This window comes from Acomys minous, assembly GCF_964271855.1.
Source record: "Acomys minous genome assembly, chromosome: 11".
Classification (NCBI taxonomy): domain Eukaryota; kingdom Metazoa; phylum Chordata; class Mammalia; order Rodentia; family Muridae; genus Acomys; species Acomys minous.
The window spans coordinates 9,261,828-9,274,936 of NC_140492.1; the positions used below are offsets into that span (position 1 = coordinate 9,261,828).

At 37.1% G+C, this 13,109-nt stretch overlaps 2 protein-coding genes and 1 long non-coding RNA gene across 3 annotated transcripts in view; 1 reads left to right on the plus strand and 2 right to left on the minus strand.

The window, feature by feature from the left end:
* Positions 1–13,109, plus strand: part of LOC311608235 — a 379,567-nt gene that overhangs the window by 265,338 nt on the left and 101,120 nt on the right. The gene's annotated exons all lie outside the window — the stretch shown is intronic.
* Positions 5,806–6,317, minus strand: LOC311608224 (keratin-associated protein 20-2-like). Its single transcript, XM_084800582.1, has one exon. The coding sequence runs from the start codon at positions 6,278–6,280 to the stop codon at positions 6,104–6,106; it is 177 nt and encodes a 58-aa protein (XP_084656708.1). The 5' UTR covers positions 6,281–6,317; the 3' UTR covers positions 5,806–6,103.
* On the minus strand, positions 9,284–9,801 carry LOC311608219 (uncharacterized protein). The gene has a single exon (XM_084800577.1). It carries the CDS (start codon positions 9,749–9,751, stop codon positions 9,569–9,571), a length of 183 nt encoding a protein of 60 aa, XP_084656703.1. The 5' UTR covers positions 9,752–9,801; the 3' UTR covers positions 9,284–9,568.

Sequence of the window (13,109 nt, forward strand, 5' to 3'; positions counted from 1 at the left end):
GCCTTTATCAAATAAATAAATTTAATAAAATTTGTTTAAAAGGAAAGAAAAATAAGATATAAAAATACCTATTTAAACAGAAAATTAAACATGAAAATAATGAGAAAAGATAAAACAGGAATAATATGGTAATCCCATAAATATATATTTCATAATCGTATTTCAGTATTATAAATAGTGTAAATAAAATAAATACATCAATAAAAATTCAGAAAATCAATGTCTGGATAAACATAGTGTTAAGTACCAGTTGCTAAAAGTGACACTTTCCTGACACGTCAAAAGATACTGAAGATTAAAGTACGTGCCAATTATAACCTGATTACATCAATCTGTAGACAGAAAGTTTAAAATAGTGAATCCAAAGACAGCAGGCATAGTTTTCAAGTGAACCAGCGGGTTCAAAGCTAAAGAAAAGATGAAATAAGCAAGCTTCCAAACACAATCTTAGTTACATATATTTAATTTTAGAAAGCGATAAAATGACTAAAAACAAGAAAATAAACACTTCGAAACTGAAAGAGTTGCCTTCAGAACAGATCAAATACAAAATCTCAATGCAAGTTACCAATACTTAAAAAATAATGCTGATGTTGATATTGTATGCTAACATTTGTCGGGTAAAAAGAAATTGCTCATGTGTGCATGCATGCGTGTGTGCATGTGTGCGTGCATGCGTGCGTGCATGCGTGCGTGTGTGTGTGTGTGTGTGTGTGTGTGTGTGTGTGTGTGTGTGTTATGTGCTTATGGACACCAGAGGACAATGTTGAGTGCCTAGTTCTGTGACCCTCCATCTTCTTTCTTTGACACAGGATATGTCACTGAACCAGGAATTAGGATAGCAAATGCTGGTGAATTTCTGGTTTCTAACCCATCCTCCTGGAGTGAGAGACCACACGCTGCTTTGCATGTGGATGGTGACATCTAAACTCAGGTTCCTATGTTAGTGCAGCATTTACTCTTATTAGCATCTCTCTAGTCGCCCAAAAGCAGTGCTTATAATGACATATAGACATCTTAATTGTGTATATCAGATAAAATAAGTGATATGTGTTGTTGTAGGAATAGGATTATCTTGTGACTAAATAGCACTAGCTAGATCAATAATTTACAAATGTCCCTCTAATGTTAAATCACATCATTTAACTTCAACACAATGTATGAATAACAAATTGATAGCATTTTAAGAAGTGAGTATATAACTAATGTGAGGTGAATGCAATCTATATATATTCTAATTCAAGAGGGTTGAAGTTGCCACAAAAACATGGCTCAGAGAATCAACTAAGCAGTGCTCACAGGGACTCACAAAGTCTGAAGCGACAGTCAGGGAGCCTTGTATAGGTCTGAGCTGGGTCCTCTATATGGGTGGTGGTTGCGTAGCTTAGTGTTCTTGCGAGACTCCTACCATTGAGAGTGGGTGTGTGTTGGACTCCTTGGCCTGCACTTGGGACCCTTTTCCTTCTACTGGGCTGCCTTGTATAGATTTTAATGAGGGAATGTACCTAATATTAGTGTAATTTGTTAAGTTGTGCTCAGCTGTGTGGAGAAGTGGATCTGATTGAAATAGGTGGTAGTGGGAAGGGACTGAGAAGTCTGGGAGAAGTGAAGGGAGGGGAAATGGTGGTTGAGATGTAAGAAAAGAAAAAATAAAATTTAAAAAGAGTATCTAAAGAAATGTATATAGTAAACGAGAAACAAGCAGTTAAAAGTCATCCAAAGACATAAACACACATTTTCTAAATTTTAACTCTTAATGGACAATAAATATAAGAAATGCTTTTATCCTGGTTCCTTATAAGAGAAATATTAAGACAATACCCATGAAGGTGACTAACCATCACATGAAAGAAATTTGGCCATTTTTAAACGTTAGCTACTGTGTAGAACAACTGAAATGTTCTCAAAGGGAGGAAAATCATTCTCCAATCTTAATTCTATGACCCTGATACTGTGCTCCCAAGCACTGAAGGAGGAAAAATAAACAAATATAGTTACTAAAATATGGACAGAAATATTTATAACAGCACTGGTCATGACAGCTGGAATTCAGCAGTCACAAATATCTGGATATGAGATAAATGCCTTGTGGAAAATTCACATGGGAGAATAGTAAACTCCATGGTCCTCAATAGACTCTTTCACTGAAGTGGCTTTTTGATGTAATTTTTATTAATGTCAGCATGCCATAGTATTTGTGTTACTTAAATTAAACCTAAGAAGTCATTTTTCTTTATTGAGCTATATACAAATTGCATATAGGTGAATGATATATTTTCCAGTCTGATATTTGCTCTCCCTTACTAGTGATTTTAGAGTACTTATATCTTAAGTAATTTTGATATCTGAGAACTTCAATAAGTCAGTTTGTTAACTTATTTCTATTTTATTTTTTTGTTTCTGTTTCTGTTTCACTGATTGTTAATTAATTGTTTTACTAATCCATATTAGAAAAATACCTTGGATTTCAGAAAAATGAAATAAAATTATTTTATTGTGTTAATGAGGTTATATCATGAATTTTCATACTGTTAAGTAAAATGGGATATTTATTCTGACTGAAGTTATTTTTTAATGAATATAAATTTAATTATAGCTAAAATATTATTTGGAAAAATATGTTACTTATAATAAAAAACTCCACATGACACTATTTATATTCTTATTTTATGTGAAATATATTAAAAGTAAAATAGAAATGAAATGAATTAATACTTTTTAATAAAATAGTATGAATTCTCTGTAATATCATCAAATTGAACAGTTCTGCATGATTGCAAATGTAGTCTCAATAGAAATAGATTTAAAATGACAAAAAATAAAATAGGCTGTGCAGAAACAAAAAAAAAAAAACAGTTTCAGTTAAAATGTTCAGAGTTCAAGAAGCTGAGAACAGAGACACCACCTGGGTGTGGTAGTACAAGATCATCCCAAGCTACATGTCAAGTTCAAGGCCAGCCTAGCTTCTGTGAAATTCTGTCTAATCGAGCCAGCCATAGAAAAAAAGCAACAACAAAAAAACAAACAAAAAATAAGATACAGAAAACAAAATAAGAGCAGGAAAAGTGAGACTCATATTTTGGAAAGTATTCTAAGTCAGAGACATTAATGTAATCAATAGTTTTGATATCAATATATGAATATGGGAATTTTAGAATTTAAAATTTTTATCAGTGAGTGTGTACTTGAATGCATCCATTTACACCAGTGTTACCTTAGAAATGCTATCTTTCACCATGCGACTTTGGAAGGCAGCTAGGTGTTTTCCATAATCACTAATCAAAATTCAAAAGAGGGGCAGTCAAACCATCTGCACTGTTCTAGAAGTTTCTCAGTAGAACCCACAGGACTGGAATGTTCTGCAACAGACAGAGACAACAGCTGAGCCATTCACACCTTAGCCACAGGCACCATAGATGTAACCCTGACCGCTGTAGTACTTTCTGGAATAGCACCTGACATGTGCTGTAGAAGCAGAGCTTGTGTTCAGTTGAGAAGTGAGGGATAGCACAGGCAGACTGCAAGTGTCTGTGCTGGACCATCTTGTGGTTTTCAAGAGTGAGTTGTAGGGGGCTGAGAAGATGGTTGAGTCAGTAACAGACCTGACATACAGGCTTGAGACACTTCAGTGTGTGTTCGGCACCAACAGTCACAGTTGATGTCACTCTGGGTCAGTTGGATTCACCCAACTGGTGTAGCTCAAGTTTCAGACTGATTTTTTTAATCATTATGATTTTCCTCAGATTGGCATTTCTTGGGGGCATGTCAGCCAGGTAAAAGAATTGAGATGGTAGGGAAAACACCGCTAATGTAGAAACCAATGTCCACTCATGTCATCCTTATCAAACAATAGTCCTCTGGTTGATGTACATGGCACTGTGTTGACTTCTTGAGTTTCCCACATGAAATATCTACTTCAAAGGTGAAAATAATTAGATTTTAAAGAAAGTTTGGACACACAGTTTGCATATTTGAAAAATAATCAGCTTCTGGGTAAAAATAAAATATTCTCATTTTATTTAAAACTTATCTTGTCCTGGACAATACACGTGATTTTCTAAGTGTGTTAAATAAAATGGCATATTTAGAAGCCATGCTTTCAGCCTCATTTGTAAGCCAGAAAGGGCACATTCTTTGGTTTAGGATATTTTAGAAGGTTAGAAAGATTTCATAATATAGGGTTCTAGTATATACAGTACAGGCATAGGTGCTTTGAAAGACACAATGTACACAAGCACACAAAAATGTGAGTGTTCTGGTGTGCATGACAGCCATTGTAGAAACTACTCATTTTTAGTTTTAAAAGTTTTGATATTACAGCTATAAGTTTTCTCCCTTCCCTTTCCTCCCTGGAAGTCCTTCCACATGCCCCTCCCACTCTCTGGAAAATTTATGGCCTCTTTTTCATTAATTATTGTAGCATGTATATATGTATATAAGTGTATTTTTCTAGCTATAAACTTCTCAGTCATTATAATGTTAGCTGTACGTATGTTTTCAGACCTGACCATTTGGCATTTCCTGGGGAGGACTACCTGTCACTTTTTCATTTGCCTATAGGGTTTGTGTAAAGTTGCTCTTGGGCTTTTTCTTGTCCACTTTGTCACATCCATTGGTCAGAGGTGTGGGTGCAGGAGAGCTGCCCAAATGTCATGAATATGGAGAGAGCTGACGATCCTTCACTGACTACCACATTCAGAAGAGCTTCCCACCACCCCCATCAGCTGACATAAGGGGCTGTCAGTGGGGGTGGCAAGGGAACGGGAGAGCTGGCAGATCATAACCTCAGTATCTCAATTTCTCGTGACAACATCAGGATAGCTGAGAGGAGTCTCAGTGAGGGTTTAGTATTGATATTTTAGTAGAATCCAGAGACCTTGATCCAGACTCACTGCAATGATCATTTGCAAGAAAAACTGTTTGAGCAAAAGAATATATTTTGTAACACACCATAGCTTCCAATTCTACTATTACTAACAAATGTATGATGGAAAGGCAGGAAAAAAGGAGGGGCAACGTGGCACACACATGGCAGAACTTGAGACAAGATAGCTGTGACAGCTATGAGAGAACACTGCTATTAATAGGGGAGCAGATTGTTGTCCAGAAGGGTCAGAATTTTTTTAAAAATTAATTTTAATAGTTTGCTTTGTGAGTGGGTTACAATGGTGGAAGGCAGACATAGAAGAATTGGGGAATAGATGGGACTGGGGTGCATGATCTGAAATTCCCAAAGAATCAACAAAAAAGTTAAAAATAACTACAGAAACAAGGTAAGTGTAGTTTCATCAAGGAATCATTTTCTTGAAACAGATGGTGACCACTACAGAAACCACAACCAATCAAAATGCAGAGTTCTGGAGCTTAGTCCTAAGATGGATAGATCTATAAAACACTCCTGTACTTAAGGCTCAAATATCATTGCTAAGATGAGATAGAAAGATTGTATGAACCAGAGAATCAAGAGATTTGATATAAGATTGTGAATCCTAGTAAAGTCGGCTACACCCATATTGTCTCACCAATATGATTGCCCAAATATAAAGGGAAATATTTGTTTATAAAACAAAATACAGCATAGAGGAGCAGTAGTAGATATTAAAAGGCATATGAGTACTAGATTTTATTGTTTGTTATAAAGAATTGTTATTTTTGTTTCATTTTTTTTCAAATCACAATGATTACAAAAGAACAGTTTCATTTCTCTCTGTTCTTTCTCATTCTTAGAGGCAAATGTACAAATACTTGTAAACTTACAAATTTGCGAGACTGTTGTAGAAAATTAATGAGACTAGAATAAGGCAATGCTTGTAACAAATATAGTTTATTTAAAAATACAAATCTATTTTACATATACATTGAGACCTAAGTTGGATGTAGTATACATATTATTAAGTACATTTTAGAAGAAATAGTTTATGGACTTTCATACTATATCATTGATAAGGATGAAACAAAATAGTTGAATTTCATTTATTTTCTTCAAATAATTGAAAATCGAGTGTTTTGAAAGCCATTACAATAATTCTGGTTTTAAGACACCTGGTGATCGTTCCCTTAGAGAGATGATATAGTTACTAGGTAGAACAGCTGCAGAAACTTCTCAGTAGAAGCCATAGGACCAGTACCTTCTACAGCACAGAGGGCGGCAGCAGCCATAGCCATAGCCACCATAGCCACCATAGCCACCATAGCCACAGCCACAGCCGCAGCCATAGCCATAGCCTAGGCCACCATAGCCACAGCCCAGGCCTCCATAGTATCCACCATAGTAACACATGTTGTCGGGAGTGGAGTGTTCAGAGGAAGACAAGACAGAGGAAGGATTCTGGGTGTCTGCATCTGTCAAGGGCCTTTTATACATCTGAGTTGCCGTTGGGGAAACCACAGGCATTGCAGTGTCACACATCTCTCCACTCTGCTTCAGAAAACAATGACTACCATGATTTACTGGACAGGCAAGGCTGCATAACTGAGATAAACGAGCTTCTACTTCAGGAACCCATGACCAAATTATGGTATCTCTTCAACTTTCAAGACTCTAAAACATTCTTCATCTCGCTTAGTGAGTACATAACATGTTTATATCAGATGATATAAATAAATAAAGTTTTCTCCTTTTTATATTTTTTGTCATCCATTTCCACACAGAAAGGTCTTTGTGCTTTCTTTTCCATTGTTGTTGTTGTTGTTACTTTGTAATGAACTACCTATAGGAGAATATTTCTGAAGTATTGTTGATGAAGAATGAGCTATTTATTTCTTATGTTATCTGGTGGTATCTGGTGGTAACTTTTCATTTTCATTTATCTAGGTTTATTTCTAACCACATTGTTTTCCTGCATGTTGTTTAAAAATTATTAGAAGATAAAATGATATTTTATGTACATGAGTGTGAATGGTGATCCAATATTCAACTTTGATGGGCCTTAACTTTAAACGTTATTTCATTTTTTTTATGTATTGAGTTTTGGCTGCATGTTTGTCTGTGTATTATGTGGGTGTAGTTCCTGAAGATGTCAGGTGGGGATTGTGGGTACTCTGTAACTGGAGTTACAGATGGTTATGATCTGTGCTAGAAATTGAACCTGGGTCTTCTAATGAGAACAGTCAGAGCTCATAGCACTGAAAAACATTTCCAACTCAAACTTTATTTTTTTAAAAAAAAATCAGGATCAACATTTATCTTAGACATGAAAGCCAATCAGTGAACTTTGAAAGTTCAGCCAATGTCTTATGAGATGAGGTAGTGGTGACAAGCTCTTGGTTTGTAAGTGTGAGGACCCTAGCTAAAAGCTCCCAAACTATGAAAAAAGCCATGTAACCACGTGCCTGTACCTAGTGCTCTGTGTGTTAGAGGTAGGGGAATTTGGAGATTTCTGGTTGCCATGGTAAACACATGTTTGGTGTGAGATACTGTGATAAAAGAATTAGATGGGTAGATATGACAAGGCACTCAGTGTTTTACTCTGGCCCTCACGTGCTCCCTCCCACCAGTGTGCCTATACCAAGGCCACACCTCATTCAAATATATACACATAAATACTTAAACACAGGGTTTAGGTCCATTTCCAGAAATGTGCTTTGTGGTAGAATCTTTGCTGTTTATGCAGAAGCCATTAGATGCAATCCTGAATACAGAGTCTTAATCTTTAAAAGAAACCAAACAAGCACTGCATTTGTCCCTCCCTTTGTAGCTGACGGATGGTGTTTTAGTAAAACTGCAGTGTAAGTATAAAAACTAAAAACAGACATGTTGTCTTATACCAACTAGTAAGTTAGTGCCTAAGGTAGTCCTCACAAGGGATAGAAACCAAACTTCAAGATTTTATTAGAAGTAGGGAATTAATAACTCCAATATATACAGACTGTCCACAATTAAACAGCACAATAAAGATAAACTTATGTTAAAGTGATTAGAGAGTAAAACAGACATTTTTTTCAAATGAAAACCTATAGAAAGCCAACGGGTAAAATAAAGTTTTATTTCACCATTGTGTCATAATTGAAAATCAAAGTTACACTGAGATTGTCCCTGACTGCTCTTAATGAAATGGCTATAGAGAGAAAATGTGTTGTCCTAGTTTCTACTGCAGTGACAAAACACCATGGCCAATAGCAAGTTGGGAGGGAATGGGTTTATTTGCCTAACACTTCCATATCACTGTTCATCATCTAAAGAATTCAGTACACAAAATTAAACAGGGCAGGAACCTAAGGCAGGAACTGATGCAGAGGCCATGCAGGGTGCTACTTACTGAATTGCTCCTCATGGCTTGCTCAGCCTGCGCTTACAGAGCTCAGGACCACCAGCCCAGGGATGGCCCCACCCACAATGGGCTGGACCTTCACCCATCAATCACTTATTAGGAAAATACCTTACAGTTGGTTCTTATGGAGGCTCTTTCTTAGTTGAGGTTTCCTTTATTTCCAGTGTCTCTAGCTTGTGTTAAGTTGACATAAAAATAGCCACCACATGAGTCTTAGAAAACATCTCATTTGGAAAGCTACTCCTGGTATACTCAGGTAAGTAATTTTACTCCTTCACAAGTCTCTGATGGGGTTGAAGACCAGATAGTTTAGTTTTACATTTAAGCTTAGTTGTTTAGGAATTAAGATGTTTTTAGGTCTATATAGATGTTTTAATTTGATAATGACAAGATGTGACAGGCATTGATTTACATTCAGAATTTTAGATGCACCAAGTTAGGAAAGATGTTTTCTTCAAGGATGCCAAATACAAATAGCCAAAACACTAAGAATGTAACATTTATATAATTCTTGATTGTGTCATGGTTCTTCTTGCTACAGGTAGTTAGTTGTATATATGTGTAATAATGTAAATGTATATGTAAAAAATAAAAAATACATAAAGAAGAAAACATGTGAATGAACAGAATCCCTCTATATTGGTGAGAATATGTGTGATAACAGCCATTACAGGAAATACAATGTGGACTCCTCTGAAATATTCATAGATCTAACTTCTGCTTCTTCTGAAAACTTAAATAGCAGGTGAAAGAATTTGATCATGGGGGTATGTCTGCTCATAACAAGTTCTTTGAGGCATTATGCACAATAGCAGCACTATAGAAATAATCAATATGTCTATTAATATGTGAATCTTAAATAAAAAATGTTTACTCGTGCCTCCCCGCATTTTTTATTCTCTCTTCTTTAGTCTTCTCTCACTTGCTCACTATGACATATAAGGGAGAAAGTGGCCACAGATGCACAAACATAGATCCCAAACGGGTAGACACTAATAAAATGGCAAGAGAGGAAGGTTTTCAAAGAAATAGTTTATTCAAAAGTATACATCTTCACACCCCACAATAATTTCCCGGACAGCATCACAATCTAATTAGGATTATAAAGATTATGAAGAGCTCAGCAGGCCACCTGGAGATGTGGAATAAAACGGAAATTCTGGTTGTCATTCATCTTCCTCGTAGTTGAGCATAATGTTGGAACTGTGCAAGATATTTAAGAATTCCTGATGTGAGTTGATGCGTCTTTCATAAGACAGCAGGTTGTAGCCAATAGACGGAGTAGATGTAGAAACTCTTCAGTAGAAGCCATAGGACCAGTACCTTCTACAGCACAGAGGGCGGCAGCAGCCATAACCATAGCCACCATAGCCACCATAGCCACCATAGCCACCATAGCCACCATAGCCACCATAGCCACAGCCAAAGCCACAGCCATAGCCACAGCCTAGGCCTCCATAGTATCCTCCGTAGTAACACATAGTGTCAGGAGTAGATGGTCAGTTATGGACTGGTAGTAGGTTTTTTTGAGTCTGGCTGTTATCATCTGCTAAAGGCCTTTTATACACCTGGATGTTTGTTAGGGAAAACCACAGGTATTGTCACACACCTTTCCACTATGCTTCAGAAAACACCATGAGTTACAGAGGCTGCATAGCTGGGATAATTGTGTCTCTGTGTCACAACTCTATGGTCAAGCAATGAGATAGCTGGTATATGATCTTGTTGTTCTTTCAAGAGCCTGTTTAGTCCTATATTACTCTATGTTTTGCTTATTAAAGACATATGACCTGACTTACTCATAAAGTAGAATCACTAAAATAGTATTTTCGTTCTCAGATTATTTTGATTTTTAAAAAAAATTCTAATATTCCACAGAGAGGGTTTTGGTGTTTTTGTATTTGTTTTTGCTTTGCACTGTCTTTGTGCAATGAGTCTTGGGTGGAAAATGTCTCCTGAGTCCTGCTTATACAGTGCGGGTATGTTGGGATTAGTTTTGTTCTGTAGAAATTACTGTTGTTTGTACACTTATTTGGTGTGCATTTTTCTGTCTTGTCCTTTCTTCTCTATTATTTCAATCTTCAGAAAAGAAATGACTTTAAAATACTGTTAGTTTTTTTTGGAACTTCATCACAATAGATAGTGATCATATTTACCTACCTCTACCATCTCCTCCTAGAATCATCCTATTACTTACCTAATTCTGTTTTCTTCATCTTTTGTATTATTATATTTATTATATTATTATTATTATTATTATTATTATTATTATTATTATTATTATTATTATTATTATTAAAATTTCTGCTTTCTTTCTCGTGAGATGCAGACAGGCTTTGGATCTAGATGGAGGGAGAGATGAGAAGAAAATTGAAAGAATTGGGCAAAGTAAACCATATTCAGGATATACTGTATGAAAAAAATGTTTTTTCAATAAAAACCTATCAAGTCCAATTTGTGTTGCCCATGTACTCCTGGATGTGACAAGTGGAGTGTGATCAACCTATGAAGGGTCACAACCTTAGAGAAAGCCCACTGTCCCTCTCCCTGAGGCTATCAGTTCACAAGAGTTCCTTAGTTAGGGATGTTTGGGGAGCTTATCACTTTTCTGTGCTGGTACTTTTTCTGGTTTGATATTGCACAGGTCTTGTGTATGCTGTCATTGACTCTGTGAGATCATAAATGCAATTGTTCAGGAAAAGACTATTTCCTTGTAGTTGCCCACCACCTTTGGCTCTTACAGATTTTCTAGTTCGTCCTTCATAATAATCCCTGTGATTAGGAGGAGAGGAAGTGACACAGATGACCCAATTATTGCTGAGCACTCATAGTCAATTATTCTGCTTTTCTTGACACGTTGTGGGACTCTGCATTAGTTGTTATCTCCTGCAAAAAGAAACTTCACCAATGTGACTGTAGAGATGCACTGTCTAGGGTTATAAAGGTTATTTGTTTGTTCCACTCTTCTTTTTTGGTGGCCTTCTTAAAACACAACCAAAACATCTTAAGAATGAGTCTTGTGCTCTGTCCTCACTTTCCTGTACATTTTAATTGATGTTACCACCTGTCATCATATACACACCCGTTATATTAGTGACATGATTACTAGAAAAAAACACAGATACCAGCAAGGAAACTGAAGTTATAGACAGATGCGAGTCCCCATGTCAGTGCTGAAAGTCAAAATCATGTAGTCTGCAAGATCAGTAAGTGCTATTAACTACTTAGCCAATGCTTTAGGCCATCGTCATTAGTTTAACTTTTCAGATATGAATATTACAAAGGAGCCTTTGAGACAAATGTTGTAATTTATTGAAAATCAAACAGAAAATACAGTTAACTCAAACTGATAGCTTTGTCAGCATCCTATCATGTCATGTATATCTGCATTGTCTCACTTCTGAGTATAATGGGAATTCTTAGACTACTCAGCCACACTACCTCTTGTAATGGGGATTCTATTTTTTACACTAATTATTATTTTACATCTTGATCACAGCTCCCCCTCCTTACAGTACCCTCCTGACATACCCCTTCACCCACTATCAGAGAAGAGGGAGGTCCCCCATAAGTGCCAACTCGACCTGACACATTAAGCCTCTGCATGACTAGGTGCATCCTCTCCCACAGAGGCCAGATAAGGCAGCCTAATTATGGGATGGGATCCAAAGGCAGCAATCAGAGTCAGAGAGGACTCCCACTCTAGTGGGTGGGAGACTCACATGATGACTAAGCTGTGCATATGTTATATTTGTGCACGGTAGTCTATGCATGCTCATTAATTGGTGGTTCAGTCTCTGTGAGGCCCCATGGGCCCAGGGTAATTGACTCTGTAGGTCTTCTTGTGGAGACTTTGACCACTCCAGCTCCATCAATCATCCCCTCAACTCTTCCATAGAACTCTCCAAGCTCTGTTTAATATTTGGCTGTGGGTCTCTTCATCTGTTTCCATGATCTTCTTGCTGAAGCCTCTCAGAGGAGTTATGCTAATAGTGTTAAGTATTGGTTCTGTTCCATGAGATGGGTCTCAAGTAGAACCAGTCTTTGGTTGACCATCCCTTCAATCTTTGCTCCATCTTTGTCTTTGAACGTCTTGTAGACAGGAAAAACTTTGGGTTGAAGGTTTGTGGGTGGGTTGGTGTTTTTATCCCTCCACTAGAAGTCCTGCCTGGCTATAAGAGGTGGCCACTTAAGGCTCCACATCCTCCTGCTGCTAGGACTCTCATCTAGTTTGACTCCCACAAACTTCCTGGGGCCTGCCTATCCCAGCTCTCTGGCAAGTTCCAGAGATGCCCCCTACCTCTGATTATCACCTGGCACTCTTTCTACCTGCTCTCTTTACTCCTAATCCTCACTGTATTCCCCCCCCCATCTCCTCTCCTACCCAGTTTCCTGCCTTTATCCACCTCCAATGACTATCTTATTTCCCCTTCTGATGAGAATCAAGAATCCTTCCTTGGCCCCTCCTTGTTACTTAGCTTTTTTGTGCCTGTGGAATGTAGCATGGTTATCTTCTGTTTTATGGCTAATATCCACTTATAAGTGAGTACATACCATGCATGTCTTTTTGTACTTGGGTTACCTCACTTAGGATGATATGTTCTAGTCCATCCATTTTCCTGGAAATTTCAGGATGTCCTTGTTTTTGATCACCAAGTAGTGTTCCATTGTGTAAATGGATACATTTTCTTTATTTATTCTTTGGTTGAGAGACCTATAGGTTGTTTCCAGCTCTGATTATTACAAATTAAGCTGCTATGAACATGGTTGAGCAAGTATTCTTATGGTATGGTGGAAAATCTTTTGGGCATATGCACAGGAGTGATATAGCTGGGTTTT